At 44.7% G+C, this 20,683-nt stretch overlaps 2 protein-coding genes across 3 annotated transcripts in view; both read left to right on the forward strand.

Moving 5' to 3' along the window:
* Window positions 1-20,683, forward strand: part of plekhm2 (pleckstrin homology and RUN domain containing M2) — a 35,357-nt gene that overhangs the window by 10,534 nt on the left and 4,140 nt on the right. The window contains exons 2-13 of one of the 2 annotated variants that reach the window (XM_062965767.1): window positions 1,087-1,193; window positions 1,281-1,390; window positions 2,772-2,871; window positions 2,947-3,034; window positions 6,860-7,046; window positions 11,461-11,520; window positions 12,811-13,066; window positions 14,264-14,935; window positions 15,034-15,103; window positions 16,902-16,992; window positions 17,092-17,156; window positions 17,318-17,406. In XM_062965767.1, the coding sequence (XP_062821837.1) occupies window positions 1,087-1,193; window positions 1,281-1,390; window positions 2,772-2,871; window positions 2,947-3,034; window positions 6,860-7,046; window positions 11,461-11,520; window positions 12,811-13,066; window positions 14,264-14,935; window positions 15,034-15,103; window positions 16,902-16,992; window positions 17,092-17,156; window positions 17,318-17,406 (1,895 nt within the window). The remainder of the gene's footprint in view (window positions 1-1,086; window positions 1,194-1,280; window positions 1,391-2,771; window positions 2,872-2,946; window positions 3,035-6,859; window positions 7,047-11,460; window positions 11,521-12,810; window positions 13,067-14,263; window positions 14,936-15,033; window positions 15,104-16,901; window positions 16,993-17,091; window positions 17,157-17,317; window positions 17,407-20,683) is intronic. The other variant, XM_062965768.1, reaches the window with a different exon arrangement.
* The window catches only part of tmem82 (transmembrane protein 82), a 41,377-nt gene continuing 35,882 nt past the window's right edge, over window positions 15,189-20,683 (forward strand). The window contains exon 1 of the mRNA XM_062965773.1: window positions 15,189-16,757. The gene's annotated coding sequence lies outside the window, so the exon portion shown is untranslated. The remainder of the gene's footprint in view (window positions 16,758-20,683) is intronic.

Consider the following 20,683-nt stretch of genomic DNA (forward strand, 5'->3'; position numbering starts at 1 on the left):
TATATTTCATGTTGTGAGTATATTGTGCATTTAATACAAACGTTCATACCTACACATCATTTATCTATTATCACATTTCTCCATCCTCTTCTCTTCTATATTGTCTACACTCATATCTAATATTTCATCATTCTATTCATTCTTTTTTCCCCCTTCCCTCACCCCTGTGTAGAAGGGGCCTCATATAATCCAGTTCCAAGCAGATAATACAAGATTACTAGCTGTGCCCGGCTACGCGTTGCTGTGGCAAAGTGGTGGTGGTATTGGTTAAAAATTGTAATTTTTATTTGACGTTATTTGCATTTTTTTATTAATTTTATTGTAAGTTATATTTTTATTTATTATATTTTATTATTTTCTTGTATAATTTTTAGTTATTTTCTGTTATTATAGTATTTTATTGTATTAATTTTTAGTGTTTTTTTATTATTTTTTATTGGGTTGCTAGGAGACCAAGTTGGAGGAGCTTAGCCTTCTAACTGGCAGCAATTGGATAAAAGCAATTATTCCTCTCTCTCTAATTAGGACTTTATTTTTCTTTTCTTTTTGTTGTATCAACCTAGAGGCGTGGATGATGGGTTGTGTTGTCAAATTTTGAGGTTGGGGGGCCTGTAGTTTTGTTGTTTTGTGGGTCGCCGTGATGCCATCACTCTTTTATATATAGAGATAAATATAATATGTAATAATTACTGTGATATAATAATACAGAACAATATAATCTCTAAAATCAGGACAGTAAATAAAGAACAACACTCTGAAAGCATAAGCCACAGCAATGCGTGGCCGGGCAAAGCTAGTATATATATATATGTAATGTGCATAATTCCCATGGAGTAAACAACAAAACCAATGGACCAAATCGCATCAAATTTGGCCACAAAAGACATAGTCATCCAATCAATCTGCATGCGGCAGCGTGTCAGCAAAAATGGCTAGGTGTGTCAGTGCTGACACACGTGTCATAGGTTGGCCATCACTGGTATAGATGATCTGCATTTGCCTAGTGTCCAAAATGTTGGTTCTCTATTTCCTTGACCACCTTCTCCGCCGCCTTCTGCCCTGACTCTCTTTTTCTCTCTCTTTCAGTTGCAGAGCTACTTTGCCGCCTGCGAGGATGAGACTCCGGCCATCAGGAACCACGACACTGTCCTCCAGCGGCTCTGTGAGCACCTTGACCATGCGTTGCTCTATGGGTAAGTCTCAAATTCACAGCTTTGGGAGCCGGGCTGCCCCATCCGGCGTTTCTTCCGCCGCCTTCACCTTCCTCTTCCGCTTCCCAGGCTCCAAGACCTCCCTTCCGGCTACTGGGTCCTGGTGGTCCACTTCACCCGCCGCGAGGCCGTGGAGCAGATAGAGCTGCTGGAACATGTGGCCACAAACCTGGGCCGGAGTAAGTCTTGCGCTGTATGGCCGTCCTGACCTTCCCTACCCTCTCCGGCCCGCCCAGAAATGCTTTGTCGTCTCGTTGGTGAAAGCGAAAGATTATTATAAACATATGTGGAGGTGGTATTTAACTCCGGTTGGTGGGTTGCTTTGAGTTTTCCGGGCTGTATGTTCCAGAAGCATTCTCTCCTGACGTTTCGCCCACATCTATGGAAGGCACCCTCAGAGGTTGTGAGGTCTAGGCAAGTGGAATGATGTCCAGGGTGGGAGAAAGAGCTCTTGTCTGTTGAAGGCAGGTGTGAATGGTGCAGTTGGCCACTTTGATTAGCATTGAATGGCCTTGCAGATTCAAAACCTGGCTGCTTCCTGCCTGGGGGATCCTTTGTTGATAGGTGTTAGCTGGCCCTGATTGGTAGGTGTTAGCTGGCCCCCCACCAATGAAGTCGACTGAATTTTACTTGGTGGTTGATTGATATTATTAACTCTTGTTTTATTGTCTTACTGTGTTTCATTTTTTTTTTGTATATTGTTCAATGTATTTATGCTGTTGTTTTTGTAAATTGTGTTAGTCGGGCCTTGCCCCATGTGAGCTGCCCTGAGTCCCCGCGGGGAGATGGTGGCGGGGTATAAATAAAGTTATTATTATTATTATTATTATTATTATTATTATTATTATTATTATTTCCTGTCTGGAATTCCCCTGTTTTCTGAGTGTTGTTCTTTGTTTACTGTCCTGATTTTACAGATTTTTTTTAATACTGGAAGCCAGATTTTGTTCATGTTCATGATTTCCTCCATTCTGTTGACATTGTGTTGTTGACTTTGTGTTGTACTGCACATTTTTATCTATTGTATTGTTTAATTGTATTATGATATGTTGTTTTTTTATATTTTGTTATATTGTATTGTCCTGGGCATGGCCCCATGTAAGCCGCCCCGAGTCCCCGTTGGGGAGATGGTGGCAGGGTATAAATAAAGTTTTATTATTATTATTATTATTATTGTCCACCTGGCTTCTCTGTGTCGCCTGACGTGGTGGTTGCCAGAGTGGTCCGGCATTTCTGTGTTCTCGAATAATATGCTGTGTTGTGTGTTTTCGGGGCTGCCTGGCTGTGTTCCAGAAGTATTCTTTCCTGACGTTTTGCCCACATCTATGGCAGGCATCCTCAGAGGTTGTGAGGTCTGTTGGAAAAACTAAGCAAGGAAGGTTTTATATGTCTGTGGAATAATGTCCAGGGTGGGAAAAAGAACTCTGGTCAGTTGGAGGCCAGTGTGGATGTTGTAATTAATCACCTTGCTTCAATTTAGTGCGAAGACATAATGCTTCATTTTATTGCGGGGAAACCCCAAAGATCGCAGTGTCATGTCGTTGTTCCACTCCTTTGCAGGCCGCGCCTGGCTGTACCTGGCCCTGAACGAGAACTCCTTGGAGAGCTACCTGCGCCTTTTCCAGGAGAACCTGAGCCTGCTGCACAAGTATTACGTCAAGTGCGTCTGCTGGGATTTGGGGGGGGGGACGGGAAGAAAGGCAGGACCCCCGAATGACCCGTCTCTGCCCCACAGGAATGCCCTTGTCTGTAGCCACGACCACCTGACCCTCTTCCTCACGCTGGTCTCTGGCCTGGAGTTTATCCGCTTCGACTTGGATCTGGTAAGAGAACGAACGGGGTGCGGAGCTTCCTTCCCTCACCCTCGGCCTCGCACATGGAAGCTCAGAAGCATGGTGTGGGTGCCTCAACATTATGCACACACTCGCCATTATGATTCCTTTATGGCAGTGATGGCCAACCTATGACCCATTTTTGCTGACCCACTGCCGCATGCAGATGGATTGGATGACTAATGTCTTTTGTGGCCAAATTTGGTGTGATTTGGTCCAGTGGTTTTGTTGTTTACTCCATGGGAATTATGCACATTACATATATATATGTGTGTGTGTGTGTGTGTGTGTATATATACACAGTAGAGTCTCACTTATCCAACATAAACAGGCCAGCAGAATGTTGGATAAGCAAATATGTTGGATAATAAGGAGGGATTAAGGAAAAGCCTATTAAACATCAAATTAGGTTATGATTTTACAAATTAAGCACCAAAACATCATGTTATACAACAAATTTGACAGAAAAAGTACTTCAATACATGGTAATGCTATGTAGTAATTACTGTATTTACGAATTTAGCACCAAAATATCACGATGTATTGAAAACATTGCCTACAAAAATGTGTTAGATAATCTAGAACGTTGGATAAACAAGTGGGACTCTACTGTGTATGTGTATGCATATATATATATATATACTAGCTGTGCCCGGCCACGCGTTGCTGTGGCAAAGTGGTGGTGGTATTGGTTAAAAATTGTGTAATTTTTATTTGACGTTATTTGCAATTTTTTATTAATTTTATTGTAAGTTATATTTTATTTATTATATTTTATTATTTTCTTGTATTATTTTTAGCTATTTTCTGTTATTATAGTATTTTATTGTATTAATTTTTAGTGTTTTTTATTATTTTTTTATTGGGTTGCTAGGAGACCAAATTGGAGGAGCTTAGCCTTCTAATTGGCAGCAATTGGATAAAAGCAATTATTCCTCTCTCTCTAATTAGGACTTTATTTTTCTTTTCTTTTTGTTGTATCAACCTAGAGCCGTGGATGATGGGTTGTGTTGTCAAATTTTGAGGTTGGGGGGCCTGTAGTTTTGTTGTTTTGTGGGTCGCCGTGATGCCATCACTCTTTTATATAGATAGATATCATTCTACCCTGTTTCCCCTAAAATAAGACATCCCCAGAAAATAAGACCTAGTAGAGGTTTTGCTGAATTGCTAAATATAAGGCCTCCCCCGAAAGTAAGACCTAGCAAAGTTTTTGTTTGGAAACATGCCCGCCGAACAGAACACCAGAGCATGCAAGATCGGTAAATGTAACTACCATAGAGTGTTGTACATGGAAATATTGGTAGTAACAATAAATTCTTGATAGGAATCAGTTTGTCTGGTTATGCTGGTTTGTGATGATAACTACTGTACAGTATAGAATAAATGTTCTTTTTTTTTTGTTCAACAATAAATGTGAATTCTTCTTCATGGAAAGATAAGACATCCCCTGAAAATAAGACCTAGCGCATCTTTGGGTGCAAAAATTATTATAAGACACTGTCTTATTTTCGGGGAAACACGGTATTATTATTCTATGATTATTGTAGTATATTATTATATTATTCATTATTCACGACTACATTGAAACTAGAATAGAGAGAAATCAGCGTGGAAACTGCAGGAGGTACCATAGGTTGTTGTACATGGAAATAATGGTAGTAAATAGTTTTTGATTTATTAAATACAGTTCTATATTACAATTATATCTTTTTGTTATTTAAACTATACATATTGTGAAATTATGGGGTTTTTTTCTCTCGGAGTGATGCTAGGTTTTTTGGTGAATTTTGACACACCAAGCGCAAAAGGTTGCCCATCATTGCTTTATGAGATGCTGAGCTGGTCAGTTTTAAGGAAGCAGCTTTATCCATCATGCTCTTCAGTTTCTCCTGTCTGTACACATTGATTTTCTAATGTTTTTATTTAATTTAATGCTTCTTATTCTTCAAAGGAGAGCATGTCCGCTTTGCTTTTAACTTGAATGGTTTGATGCGTATCGACTTCCTGCTTTTAAAGAAGGGCAGGCGTCCATAATTGGACTTTGGAGTCTTTGCCCAGCATCTAATTGTGAGCTTTCCGGGCTGCCTGGCCCTGTTCCAGAAGCATTCTCTCCTGACATTTCACTCCCAACTATGGCAGGCATCCTTAGAGGTTGTGAGGGCTGATGGAAACGAGGCAAGTGGGGTTTATATATACAGTAGAGTCTCACTTATCCAACACTCGCTTATCCATCATTCTGGATTATCCAACGCATTTTTGTAGTCAATGTTTTCAATATATCGTGATATTTTGGTGCTAAATTCGTAAATAGCATTACTGTGTATTGAACTACTTTTTCTGTCAAATTTGTTGTATAACATGATGTTTTGGTGCTTAATTTGTAAAATCATAACCTAATTTGATGTTTAATAGGCTTTTCCTTAATGCCTCCTTATTATCCAACATATTCGCTTATCCAATGTTCTGCCAGCCCGTTTACGTGCTTGTGGATTCTAATGGCTTTTCTGTTTAGTCTGACATGGCAGTTTCCTATGTTGGAAACCACCCTGAGTCCTCTCGAGGAGATATGGCATTATATAAATAATAATAATAATAATAATAATAATAATATATTATTATTATTATTTTATGACACAGCAAACAAGGTAGATATGCTGGATTTCGTATCACAAAATCGCAAGTCGAACACTTCCCAAGTGTCTAGGACTGTGTGATGTATTTTCGGATGATGTGTGCAGATCCCAGTCGGGTGGCCTTTTGCAGTTGGCAGATCATAATTTTGTCAACGCCTATTGTTTCCAAATGCCGGCTGAGATCTTTTGGCACGGCACCCAATGTGCCCATCACCACCGGGAACACCTGCACTGGTTTCTGCCAGAGTCTTTGCAGTTCAATCTTGAGGTCCTGAGAGCGGCTGAGTTTTTCCTGTTGTTTTTCGTCAATGCGACTGTCACTTGGGATGGCGACATCCATGATCCAAACCTTTTTCTTTTCCACAACTGTGATGTCTGGTGTGTTGTGTTCCAGAACTTTGTCAATCTGGATTCGGAAGTCCCACAGTATCTTTGCGTGCTCATTTTCCAATACTTTTGCAGGTTTGTGATCCCACCAGTTCTTTGCTGCTGGGAGGTGGGACTTGAGGCATAAGTTCCAATGAATCATTTGGGCCACATAGTTGTGCCTCTGTTTGTAGTCTGTCTGTGCGATTTTCTTACAGCAGCTGAGGATATGATCCATGGTTTCGTTGGTTTTCTTGCACAGTCTGCATTATTATTATTATTATTATTATTATTATTATTATTATTATTATTATTATTAGGAACACAACAAGATGAGTCCACAGCAGACACTCTGCTGGCTGTTGTACTGGATCACACGTTGGACACTTCCTTTCCACAACTGTGATGTCTGGTGTGTTGTGTTCCAGAACTTTGTCAGTCTGGAACTTTTATTATTATTATTATTATTATTATTATTATTATTATTATTATTATTCACTCCTGCAGAGGTGAGATGATTCCTCTTGTCCTTTGGCGAGCGGAGCATTTGTTGGATTTTCTTGGTGGGTCTGGACATAGTTTGTAGATTGTGTTTCTTCATTGCCTTTCCTATGCTTCTGGAACATGGCCATGCAACCCGGAAAGCTCACAGCAACCCAGTGATTTTGGGTATAATAAACAACACATCTAATTCTGTTTCTTGAGGAGGGTGGGTGCATGATAAGCCTTTGGGCCTGAAACCGGGAGTGGGGTGGGGTGGACGGAGCGTGTGGGTCCCTTTCAGGAGTGGCAACGGAAAGCCCTGTGTCCCTTGCAGGACGCTCCCTACCTGGACCTGGCGCCTTACATGCCCGACTACTACAAGCCCCAGTACCTGCTGGACTTTGAGGACCGCCTGCCCGGCTCGGTCCACGGCTCCGACAGCCTCTCGCTCAACTCCTTCAACTCGGTCACCTCCACCAACCTGGAATGGGACGACAGCGCCATCGCGCCCTCCAGCGAGGGTAAGGGGGCCAAGAGAGGAGGGTGGGTGGGACGGACGGGAAGGACGGGCGGCCAGGTGAGACGTTGGAGCCAGGTTGTTGTGCCGGAGAGGGAGACGTGAGTGCCAATCCTGCCTGGGTCCACAGATCAGGAGTGTGATCCCTAACCAGGTGTCTCCTGGGCTCAGGAGCTTTTTTGGAGATAAACGTAAAAAAAAGGAAAGTATGGTATATAGCAGGGGTCCCCAAACTAAGGCCCATGGGCCGGATGTGGCCCTCCAAGCTCATTGACCTGGCCCTTGTCCTAAACTTTAGACTTAGGGTTGACCTAAGTCTACCTGGTCTTTGGAGGTCTCTTTGCTTACCTATGGTCCTATGACACCGTCTAGATGGCCTTTGAGGGTTCCTTTCCTTACCTATGGTCATATGAAACCATCTAGATGGTCTTTGAGGTCCCTTTCCATATCTATGGTCTTCTGATGGCCTGATGAGACCATCTAGATGGCTTTTGGAGGTCGCTTTCTTTACCTATGGTCCTATGAGATCGTCTAGATGGCCTTTGGGGACCCCTTTCCTTACCTATGGTCTTATGAAACCATCTAGATGGTCTTTGAGGTCCCTTTCCATATCTATGGTCTTCTGATGGCCTGATGAGATCATCTAGATGGCTTTTGGGGGTCCCTTTCCTTACCTATGATCTTATGAGACCATCTAGATGGTCTTTGGAGGTCTCTTTGCTTACCTATGGTCCTATGAGACTGTTTAGATGGCCTTTGAGGATCCCTTTCCTTACCTATGGTTTTATGAGATTGTGTTGATGGCCTTTGGGGGCTCCTTTCCTTACCAGTCATCTAACAATATCTTTAGGGTTAGATGAATAGGCAACCAGGTGTCTCCTGGGCTCAGGAGCTTTTTTGTCAGATAGCAATGAAGGGACTGGGTCGTGTTGGGGGTTGTAGATGTAAATGAAGCTTTATGGCTGTTTCTGAATCAAAACATACCCTGCAGTATAATAAAGTGTCACCCAGGTTTGTGTAACAAGTAACAGTAACTTTATGTTAGGTTCTCTTCTTCCAGTTGTGCTGTGGGTAAGACTTCCCCAGAAGAAAGCACCAAGACACACGCTGGGTAGATTCCAACAGATTTTTATTGCACAGATTACCAGAATCTTCTCTGTAGCCCATTTATATAGGGGCTCTCACATACCAGAGGGTAATTGGGGTTTTATGGCTGGCCCGTTTTATGGCTGGCATCTGTTCTGTACAAATTGTTGGGTTCTCTTCTCCCAGTTGTGCTGTGGGTAAGTCTTCCTCAGAAGGAAGCACCAAGACACACGCTGAGTAGATTCCAACAGGTTATTACTGTACAGAATACCAGAACCGTCTCTGTATCCCATTTATATAGGGGCTCTCACATACCAGAGGGTAATTGGGGTTTTATGGCTGGCCCGTTTTATGGCTGGCATCTGTTCTTTGTCAGCGCTTGCTCTGTGTCCGGAGATGTCAAAGATCGGAGATCATGACATCATTATTGTACAGAATACCAGACTCTTCTCTGTAGCCCATTTATATAGGGGCTCACACATACCAGAAGGTAATTGAGGTTTTATGGCTGGCCCGTTTTATGGCTGGCATCTGTTCTTTGTCAGCACTTGCTCTGTGTCCGGAGATGTCAAAATCAGAGATCATGACACTTTACTTCAAGTCAAAAGATCAAACAGGGCAACAATATATACAGCAGTCTCTCTGAATCTTTACGGAGAACAGAGGGAATCAACAGTCTTTAAATATGCCTCATTTGCCTTAGAAAAAAATCAGGCTTCGGAGAGTTGGCAGCCATTTCCTTCCTGACTGTTTCCAGTCAGCGCTCTCTTCCCATTCTGAGGTGAGAATGGCAGTTGAAACCGTTTCTCTCAGCAGCAAGCCAGAGACAGTAGCCAATCAGAATTCTGGCTCTTGGCTGGCTCAGCCAATCAGCTGCTGACACATGTCTTTCAACACATTACATCATGGTGCCTTTTGCAAATCCCCACAGGTCATGCCATGCCAAGTGGTCTAACATTTTAAAAAGTTCCCACCATCATGTCTTGTATTTTGTTCAAATTTTAGCTGGTGTTAAACTAAGTTTCCCAAAATGTGATGTCTGACTGCAAATTGTTGCTCATGAGATTTAAGAAAACGCCATTTTTGGGGTCTGGTAAAACTGAAACTAAATGTATAAGGACGGCTAGGACATTGAAATCCTGCACAGCTTTTTCTGCTGATGCCGATGACATTAATTTCAACATTGTGGGTGCAAAATCCAGTCAAACAAGTTGACTCCCAAGTCTGCATCCAAATGTGTCCCAATACATTCCTACCAATGTTCAGACTGCAACAATTCGCAGTTCACTTTTCGTGGATTCGCTGTTTTGCGGTTTTTCAGTAATCTCTAAAATAATGTTATAAATCATAAAAAATTACAATTTACAATAGAATAGGGCAGATAGACAGAAATACTGTAAATAAATAAATAAGGAGGTATGTTCTCTTGAAGTCAAGTTTTTTTGGTGCCTTGGAAGTTGAGCTCGATTCAGCCACAAGGGGGCGGTGTTGCTCCATTCTCTATGACGAACAGCCATCAGGACTTCCTCCTTCCTTTTGGTCGCTGGCATTTCTGGTCTTTGTCTTTATTATGGTCTCGTGAAATACCTCCCCTGCTTAATTTGCTATACATAATTTCTCTACTTACAGCTCTAAGCTGTTTTCGAATTGCTTAGGTAAACAGTGAGCTGGGCTTGAAGTATTCTCTCCTGACGTTTCGCCCACATCTGTGGCAGGTATCCTCAGAGGTTGGAAGTATGGAGAAACTAAGCAAGGAAAGATTGTATGTTTTCCGGGCTGTGTGGCCATGTTCTAGAAGTATTCTCTCTTGACGTTTCGCCTGCATCTGTGGCAGGCATCCTCAGAAGTTGTGAGGTATGGAGAAACTCAGCAAGGAAGGTTTATATATATCTGTGGGAAGTCCAGGGTGAGGGAAGAACTCTTGTCAGTTGGAGGCCAGCGTGAATGTTGCAGTTAATCACCCTAAATTGCATTGAATGGCTTCATCTACTGGCTACTTTCTGTTTACTGATGTTGATGTTTTTATTGATGCGACATTTGTTTTATTGTCGATATTTGTTTTATTGTTTTATTGCTGTTATTGTATTGTTGTCAGGCATGGCCCCATGTAAGCTGCTCCGAGTCCCTACGGGGAGATGGGGCGGGGTATAAAAATAAAGTTATTATTATTATTATTACTTTCTGCCTGGGGGCATCCTTTGTTAGCTGCCCCTAGTTCCCATGTCTCAGAGTGTTGCTCCTTATTTACTGTTCTGATTTTTGAGTCAGGTAGCCAGATTTTGTTCATTTTCATGGTTTCCTCCTTTGTGTTGAAGTTGTCCACATGCTTGTGGATTTCAGTGGCTTCTCTGTGTAGTCTGACATGATAGTTGTTGGAGTTGGTCAAGCATTTCTGTGTCCGCAAATAATATCCTGTGCCCAGGTTGGTTCATCAAGTGCTCTGCTATGGCTGAGTTTGAGTTTGCTTAATTTCTCCATACCTCACAACCTCTGAGGATGCCTGCCATAGATGTGGGCGAAACGTCAGGAGAAAATACTTCTGGAACAGGGCCTCACAGCCCGGAAAACACACAACAACCTTGTGATCCCGGCCATGAAAGCCTTTGGCGATTTCATCAAAATACTGGAAATCTAAAAAGGTATGTGGTAGAGATAAATTGCAAACAAGGTGCCTGACTGGCGGGACTATTCACTCAAATGTGCACCGGAACATCCACGTTTCTAAATCCTTACGGAAGGTGGACAACGAAGGTGCCAGTCTCACCGCCCTGGGGAGGGAGTTCCAGAGTCGAGGGTCCACCACCGAGAAGAAAGGCCCTCTCTCTCTCTCTCTCCCTCGTGCCCAAAGAAGGGCCTCTCCCGAAGATCTTAAGGCTGGCGTGGGTTCATAGGGAGGAGGCGATTGCGGAGATAAGCAGGTCCTGAACAGTAACCAGCAGGACTATGAGGGTGCATAAAGCATCTTGCATCAAGGCTCAAAATGTGGTGCTACAGCTACAATTTGGACAAAATGGGAGAACATGATGCTGGGAAGGTTTACGACCACTTGCCATGGAATGACCGAATGGGTGCTCAGAGGCGGCCTCTCCATTGGGAGGCTCCCAGGAGCCCAGTGTGCAGCCCCTCTCTGCACTGGTTCAGGAGCTGTAGAAGCAACAGAACTTGGCTGCGGTTAAGGGGAAAAGGTTAAGGGGAAAACAAATCTCTGAAGCATTCATTCCTGGCAATGCCTCGGAGATTTGTTGTGTTTTGACTCCGAGAGGTGTTGCTCCCAAGGCCGCCTTGCGAGCCCCGTCCGCTCTGCTAACGCTCCTTTTTGTCCCGTTTCCTAGATTATGATTTTGGCGACGTCTTCCCGGCGGTGCCGTCGGTGCCCACTGCAGCCTGGGAAGGTGGGGACGAGTGGGCCGGCCCGGCCTCGCTCCTGCGCTCTCTGTGCCGCTTCTGTCTCTGCCCGCCCGGGGGGCCGGTTGCATGCTCCGCAGGGGGTCCCGGCATCGCCTTGGCCTCTTTCCCGGGGTCTCTTCCGGGGTCTAACCTCTTCACCCTCCGCAGCTTTTTCCAGCATGAGGCACGCCCCGTCTTTCTCCTTGTCCGATTAACCAAGCGTCCGGCCAGTGTTTCTGTGCAGGCACCACCCTGGGAGACTAACCTCGTTCTCTGTCCTGACAGCGCATGCCTCAGAAGGAGTGGCGCTTCTCCCCTCTCGCTCACTTGATGGTTGCAGATCTTTTCCTTTACAGCCGGGTGGGCGACTGCCAGGAGAGTTCACCTCTTGCAAGAATGTGATAGAGTTTGCCTCTTAATGCAAAGAAAGGATTCCCTGAAATGCACAGGCAAGAGGCCACGACAGCGAGAAATGTAAACCGAAAGTATGCACTATACAACAGTAATTACACCAAAATATAATCCATGTGTTACCAACACATATACATTCATAGAAAGTAAAACTCTATATTCAGAGTTTGTGAGTCCAATGCCCACCAGAGTTCATGTTCACATGGATTGACTGTATCAATCTCTAATTGTGAGTCCAAATTTAAACGTCCAAGTAAGTGAATCCTTTTATGACACCCGATGTTTTAAACAAGTCCAAGGTTGGTCACCGTCCACGACCGGTTTCGACTGTGTAGTCTTCCTCAGGTGGTGGTTATACAGGTATGGAAAACCTGGAGTAGTCAATTTCTTCCTTTGAGTATATAAATTCAGTGTGTCATTATCAATGACAGGGAATACATATGAGTGGCTAGAAACACTTGTACATGATAAAAAATTACAAATTACAAAATATAGTAACAGCATTAAAGACAGGAGCATATATACTCACATAAACTCTGTGGCCGCAGGGGGTGTAAATAAGATCCTTATTCCAAAGCAGAAAGGCTCTCTCTTTCATGATACCAAACTTGGGCCTTTCTTCCAGATGCTTAAACGGCTTTGGGCGCTCAGCACCGACCCCTTAAGCAGGCGGTGTGTCTGTGGAGGCCGGCTAAGCCAGGGTTCTTTCTCCCCTCACCGGATCGTGACATTCAGGCGCCTTTCGTGAGCTAAATGTTCCTAATGCAGACGGTCCCGAGATCCCCTCTGTTCCTTCCTCCTTCTGTTGCTTCTGGTGGAGGCCCTTTTCGTGGTCCCGGGGTTTCCGCCAGTGGTCCCATTCTCCCCCTGTGCTTCCTCCCCAGACGGAGACCTGACCGACACGCTCAGCTGCCCACGTTCGGTGACCTCGGAGCTGACCGCCGGCCGGGCCTCGGCCAAGAGCCCCCCGCAGCAGCAGCAGCAGCAGCTTCATCGCTACAACCCTTTCAACGAGAAGGCGGAAGCCCCGTCCTCCCTGGAGAGCACGCCCGTCCACTCGGCCGCCCCGGAGAAGCCGGACGGCACCGCCGCAGAAGGGACGGACCAGTCCGAGGGCGGCACGGAGCTGGAGGTCATCAGGTCTGTGTCCGGCAGAACCCGTGAAAAAGCAGATCTATATATATAAAAATGTAATGTGCGTAATTCCCATGAAGTAAACAGCAAAACCACTGGACCAAATCACACCAAATTTGGCCACCAAAGACATAGTCACCCAATCTATGTCTTTCCATCAAAAACCCTACAAAATTAGGTCCAAATTACAGAAACCCTCCCAAAACTAAAAATTACTAACCGCGCATGTGCGGAGGCCCCACGTCTTGGTGACGTTAGCCAGGTGGGCGAGGCTCCAATTGCCACCGTGCGCCAACAGCAAGTCATTATTATTATTGTTATTGGGTTCCTGGGAACCATCAAAATGAACAAAATCTGGCAGTCAGCATTAAAAAAAACCCTCTACAATCTGGACAGTAATTAAAGAACAACACTGAAAATAAGGGTATTCCAGACAGGAAACAACCAGAGCCAACTAACACCTCCCAACAAAACAGGAAACAACCAGAGCCTCCCAAGGTGGAGTAAGGTGGAGGCCTTACTTTTCATTCAACCCTCGTAAACAACTAACTATGAGGGTTGAATGAACGGTAATGCCTCCACCTTCATTATTTGGGTTTGGATGGGAATATTTTACTAAACCAAACACAGAAATAATCCTTAGAATGTGCTCTTTAACGACCACTATTCACTTTCCCACATAATCAGACAATTGGATACATTTCTGCCAACGATGAACCAGTTTTCTGGACCCGTCACGGAAGAAGTCGACACTCTGTTTCCGCAACTGGCGTCTCACAGGACCCATCGTGCACAGATCTTCCGATAGCCAAGCAAAGCAATAATGTGACCCAGACGTTCTTGTGAGATGCTGATTATGCTTGGAATTTCTCTCTGAGTGATATGACGATCGTCCTGAATCAATCTGTCCACCTTTTGCTTGTGAAACTCTGTGGTTGCTGTCACAGGATGTCCAACTCTTTGTTGGTCACTCACGTCAGATGTTCCCACCTCAACACCTTTAAATTTACCCAGTGACGTACAGGACTCACATCAACACAATCACCCTAAATTGCTTGCATTCTCTGCTTCTTCTCCTTTGGGGTGACTCCTTCTGTCAAAAATTCAGTGACTGCACATGGCTTAAGTTGCCTTGACCAAGGGCTCCATACTTCACACTATCCTGTGATGCAAGCCTGACTGTGTCCCGTGTCCTTTTTGTAGGCTGGCGAAGAAGAAGAAGCCTGGGAAGAAGAAGAAGGCCCGGCTGGAGGAGGCCGCCGTCCCGGCCCGCTCTGCCCCGGAAGGGCCGCACGAGGAGGAGGAGGACGGAGGAGGCCGGAGTGGCGAGTGGGCCGAGCGGGTGGAGTGTCCCGTGGAGCCCTCTCCCCCGCAGCTGGGCCTCTGCATCCCCGAGATGAAGGACACCTCCATGGAGCGCGTGGGGCGGCCCCTGAGCAAGGTCATCGACTCCCTGGGGGACCTTGGTGGTGGAGTGGAAGAGTTCCCGCGGCCGGAGCAGCCCTTTCGGACTGATGCCGAGGGCCCGTCCCCTGGCGGCCTTGGGGAGGGGGTCCTGGCCCCCATGGACTTCTACCGCTTTGCCCTCGAGAGTCCAAACGCTCCTGCGGCAAGTGGTGGCCACCATGACCCTGCAGGGGATGGCCAACCGGCACATGTTCCTGGTGGCCCTGAGGCTGCTGCAGAAGAGGGCGGAGGCCCCGGAGGGGGAGAGGCCGCTGGGGGGCCCCCCGTAGACGAGGAGCCGGTCGACGAGGACGACGGCGGGGGGCCCAAGGGCGGCCGGGCCAGCCCCTCCCCCAGCAGCGCAGGGGACTCCGGGGTGGACGAGGGCCAGGGCAGCCCCTCCGAGGCGGGCCACCCCTCCGAGTTCAGGTGAGTGAGTGGCCGCCGGGAGCCGAGGGACCCTCCTCCCGGGGTCGCACTTCTGTGCTGCGTGGCATTAAGGTGGCCATTTTCCCGTTCCGGCGCAGGGTGGACAACAACCACTTGTTGCTGCTGATGATCCATGTCTTCCGGGAGAACGAGGAGCAGCTCTTCAGGGTAATAATAATAATAATAATAATAATAATAATAATAATAAGTATTTTTATTTATTTATTTACAGTATTTATATTCCGCCCTGGGGACTCTGGTGGCGCAGTGTGTTAAAGCGCAGAGCTGCTGAATTTGCGGACCAAAAGGTCCCAGGTTCAAATCCCGGGAGCGGGATGAGAACCCGCTGTTAGCCCCAGCTCCTGCCAACCTACCGTTTCCCCGAAAATAAGACAGTGTCTTATATTAATTTTTGCTCCCAAAGTTGTGCTAGGTCTTATTTTCAGGGGATGTCTTATTTTTCCATTTCCATTTATTGTTGAACAAAAAATGAACATTTATTATATACTGTACTATAGTTGTCATCACAAACCAGTATAACCAGACAAACTGTGTATCCTATCAAGAATTTCTTATTATTATCAGTATTTCCATGTTCAACAATCTATGGTATGCACATTTACCGATCCTGCATGCTCTGGTGTTCTGTTCGTTGGGCATGCTTCCAAACACAAACTTTGCTAGGTCTTACTTTCAGGGGAGGCCTTATATTCAGCAATTCAGCAAAACCTCTACTAGGTCTTATTTTCTGGGGATGTCTTATTTTCGGGGAAACAGGGTAGCAGTTCGAAAACATGCCAATGTGAGTAGATCAATAGGTACGGCTTCGGTGGGAAGGTAATGGCGCTCCATGCAGTCATGCTGGCCACATGACCTTGGAGGTGTCTACGGACAACGCCGGCTCTTCAGCTTAGAAATGGAGATGAGCACCAACCCCCAGAGTCGGACACAACTGGACTTAACTTCAGGGGAAACCTTTACCTTTAACTTAATATGATATAATAATAATAATAATAATAATAATAATAATAATAATAATAATAATAATAATAATAATGCCAGTGGCCACATGACCTTGGAGGTGTCTACGGACAACGCCGGCTCTTCGGCTTAGAAATGGAAATGAGCACCAACCCCCAGAGTCTGTCACGACAGGACTTAACATCAGGGGAAAACCTTTACCTTTTTTAGTATATAATATACAATAACATATAATAATATAATATATGGTACATACATATAATATTGATAAGAATAGTATAATATATTACAATTTGCTAATAATAATACCATATAATAATATTAATTATATATTACATGTAGTATTACTAATAATGACTGGACTTAACGTCAGGGGAAACCTTTACCTTTATCGGATATTTACGATTTAGATTTTTTACAATTTGCGATTCGGATATTTATTGGATATTTACGATTTGCGATTCGTAACAGGAGCAAAATGACAGTTATGAAGTCGCAACGAAAATAATGTGATGATTGGGTGTCACCACAACATGAGGAACTGTATTAAGGGGTCGAGCGTTTGGAAGGTTGAGAACAACTGATTTGGGGCTTTGTAGGTAATAACCTGCCCTGTGAATTGGGAATTTGGTCCTTGTTAATGCGGGAAGGTAACAGCGCTCCATGCAGTCATGCCAGTGGCCACATGTCCTTGGAGGTGTCTACGGACAATGCCGGCTCTTTGGCTTAGAAATGGAGATGAGCCCCAACCCCCAGAGTGTGAGTAGATGAGTAGGTACCGCTCTGGCGGGAAGGTAACAGCGCTCCATGCAGTCATGCCAGTGGCCACATGACGTTGGAGGTGTCTACGGACAACGCCGGCTCTTGGGCTTAGAAATGGAGATGAGCCCCAACCCCCAGAGTCAGACATGACTAGACTTAACGTCAGGGGAAAACCTATACCTTTACTAATGCCTCTTCCGCTCCTTCTCTCCCTCCCGCACAGATGATCCGGATGAGCACGGGGCACATGGAGGGGATTCTGCAGCTGCTCTTTGTGCTGCTGACCGACTGCTACATCTACCTCATCCGCAAAGGTACCCCCTGCTCTCCCCGCCCGGCTCTCGCTGCCTTCTCCTCCGTTGGCCCTGGCCCTTGGGGGACCTTGGTGACGCCCCTCCTCGCTCCTTTTGCAGGGGCCGCAGAGAAGCCCTACATGGTGGAGGAGGCCGTTTCCTACAACGAACTGGACTACATCTCGGTGAGTTTGGCTGGCATTGGGCAGAGCGGTCCCGGTTGGAAACAAAGGCCCCAAACGTTCCCCTCGGTATCCAACGAGCATCTTCTCAGCCTCCCAAAGCAGAGGCCGAGTGCGCACCAACGCCATAGTTTCTCAGCCCGTGTGCTTTCCTTCCCGGGCAGGTGGGCCTGGACCAGCAGACGGTGACCTTGGTCTGCACCAACCGCAGGAAGCAGTTCCTCCTGGACACGGCCGACGCCACCCTGACGGAGTGAGTGACAGGCGGGCAAGCAGGCACCGAGGCTGGGCTCGTTTGTTTATTTGCTAGTTTGGGGACCCGGCGGTGCCCGGGTCATTTGGGAAAGGCAATGTTTCCCTGTGTTTCAAGTGTAGTCTTGATCTAATGTCAGCTGGGGTCAGTGGGGGCAGGTGAACTACAACTCCCATATGGAAGTCCAACATCCATGGTCCATGCCACTCCAAACCGCGCCAGGTTGTATAGTAGGTCACGGGGACGCCTGTTAGAGTGAATAGGCTGAAGCCTGTTGGTGGTAGTTTTTTGCCTCTGTGAGGGGAAAAAGTACCAGCAACATAGGGAAAAAAACTCAGAGTAAAGGTTTTGATAAAGAGACACCAAACTATCCTTAAAACATAGTCATTATTGAAGTGCTAATTCATTGGAGGTGAACTATAAATCCCAGTACCCACTACTCCTCAACTTCCAGTCCAGTTCCCCTCCAAACCCACCAGTAGTCAAATCTGGGTATATCGGGTCTGCATGGCACGTTTGGCCCAGACCCATCTTTGTTTGGGTTCATAGTGCGTTCTGGGTGTAAGTGAATTACAACTCCCATATGGAAGTCCATCATCCATGGTCCATGCCACTCCAAACCGCGCCAGGATGTATAGTAGGTCATGGGGACTGTGTGCGCCAGCCGTGTCTGCAGAGGGAAAGCTTGTTTATTTGTTTGCTAGCTTGGGGTTATTAGAAGAAGGCATTGTTTATTTGGGGATGTTAGGCAGTATCACTGAAGTTTGGTCCAGATCCGTTGTGTTGGTTGGGTTCAATGCTCTCTGGATAAAGGTGAACTACAACTCCCAGATTCCCAGGGTAATCACCCTGTCAAGAACTTATTACTAAAACCGACTGTCACCAATTGTAAAGATGCTGAATTAATACTGCCACCAAATTGTAAAGGGCTAATTACAACTGCCACCAATCTGGAAAGATGCAACCACCAAAAACTCAGGGAGGAGCCCTTTTACTTTTACTTCTTTCTTCTTCCCACTCACTCTAGATCAGGGGTCCCCAAACTTTTGAAGCAGAGGGCCGGTCCACAATCCTTCATACTGTGGAGGGGCCGAATTATCATTTGGAAAAAAATGCAAATTCCTATGCATACTGCACAGGTCTTATTTGTAGTGAAACAACAACAACGAAAGAACAATACAATATTTAAAAATGAAAACAATTGTATCTATCAGGATTTCAATGGAAAGTGTGGGCCTGCTACTGGCCAATGAAATAGTCAAGTTAATTAGGATTGTTGTTGTTGTGTGACTTCAAGTCATTTCAGACTTTGGGCGAGCCTAAGCCTAAAATTAGTTAATTATTTACTACATTTACATCCCACCCTTCTCACCCCGAAGGGGACTCAGAGCAGCTGTATGTACATACAATATATTATATTATTAACATAGCACAATATTAGCATTATATATTACTAGATTGAACTATACCACTATACTGTAATATTATATGTAATATATAACATATAATTAATATTATTATATGGTATTATTATTAGTATTATATTGTATAACATTATAATATTATTATCAAGATTATATGTATATACAATATATTATATTATTAAAACTGATATCAAAATATTGTATTATAAAACTGGGGGCGGGGGCCAGGTAAATGACCTTGGAGGGCCGCATCTGGACCCCGGGCCTTAGTTTGGGGACCCCTGCTCTAGATTGTAGCGTACTTGGTTCAGAATATATGTGACAGAGGCTTCAATGTTGGAAAAACAAGAACAAGTTTATTCAGGCACAGAGCTTAGTGGTTACAGTATTGTTTCTCACGTAGAGACACTCTTATTAACAGTTACAATTCCGGAATAAGATGAATCAACTCTCTGAAATATCGCTTCTTTTAATGTAAGGTAGTTAAACCCTATTCCTCTGCCACTTTTATACCACAGTCACCCCTGTGATATGCTATCACAGAGATGGGGCGGGATATAAAAATAATGTTTATTATTATATTATATTATAATATAATAATCGTGGATGGAGAGCGATTAATAAGTAATTAAATGATGATGATGTAGAGTTTTTAATCTATGTTAATTTTATTAATATTTGTATGTATGTATTTTTATCTTTTACAATTTTATCTTGTAAATGGTCTAGAGCAGGGGTCCCCAAACTTTTTAAACAGGAGGCCGGTTCACGATCCTTCGGACCGTTGGAGGGCTGGACTATAGTTGGCCACTGAGCCAATTAATAACAACAACAACAACAACAACAACAACAACAACAACAACAATAAAGAGGGTTGGAAGAGACCCTTTGGGCCATTGAGTCCAATCCCCTTCTGCCGTTGTGCCCCAAAAGCACAAGCAAAGCACCCCTGACAGATGGCCACCCAGCCTCAATGTTAATAATAATAATAATAATAATAATGGTCCCGGTGGTGATGGGCACATTGGGTGCCGTGCCAAAAGATCTCAGCCGGCATTTGGAAACAATAGACATTGACAAAATTACGATCTGCCAGCTGCAAAAGGCCACCCTGCCGGGATCTGCGCGCATCATCTAAAAATACAACACACAGTCCTAGACACTTGGGAAGTGTTCGACTTGTGATTTTGTGATATGAAATCCAGCATATCTATCTTGTTTGCGGTGTCATAATAATAATAATAATAATAGTAATAATAATAAAGAGGGTTGGAAGAGACCCCTTGGGCCATTTAATCCAACTCCTTCTGCCTCTGTGCACCAAAAGCACAAGCAAAGCATCCCTGACAGATGGCCACCCAGCCTCAATGTTTAATAATAATAATAATAATAATAATAATAATAATAATAAGGGTTGTAAGAGAAGAAGAGACCCCTTGGGCCATTTAATCCAACTCCTTCTGCCTTTGTGCACCAAAAGCACAAGCAAAGCATCCCTGACAGATGGCCACCCAGCCTCAATGTTTAATAATAATAATAATAATAATAATAATAATAATAATAATAATAATAAGGGTTGTAAGAGAAGAAGAGACCCCTTGGGTCATTTAGCCCAACCCCCTTGTGCCGTGGGGGCCGGATAAATAGCTTCGATGGGCCGCATCTGGCCCCCGGGCCTTAGTTTGGGGACCCCTGGTCTAGAGCATCGTGGATGGAGGGCGATTAATAAGTAATTAAATGATGATGATGATGATGATGATAAGTGGACACCACCTCCACATACACACATACACATTTTTTCTCCTTTTGTTATGTATAGATTTATTTTATTTGCATTATTTCTATTCCGCCCT

This window comes from Anolis carolinensis, unplaced genomic scaffold (genome assembly GCF_035594765.1).
Source record: "Anolis carolinensis isolate JA03-04 unplaced genomic scaffold, rAnoCar3.1.pri scaffold_15, whole genome shotgun sequence".
Lineage (NCBI taxonomy): Eukaryota > Metazoa > Chordata > Lepidosauria > Squamata > Dactyloidae > Anolis > Anolis carolinensis.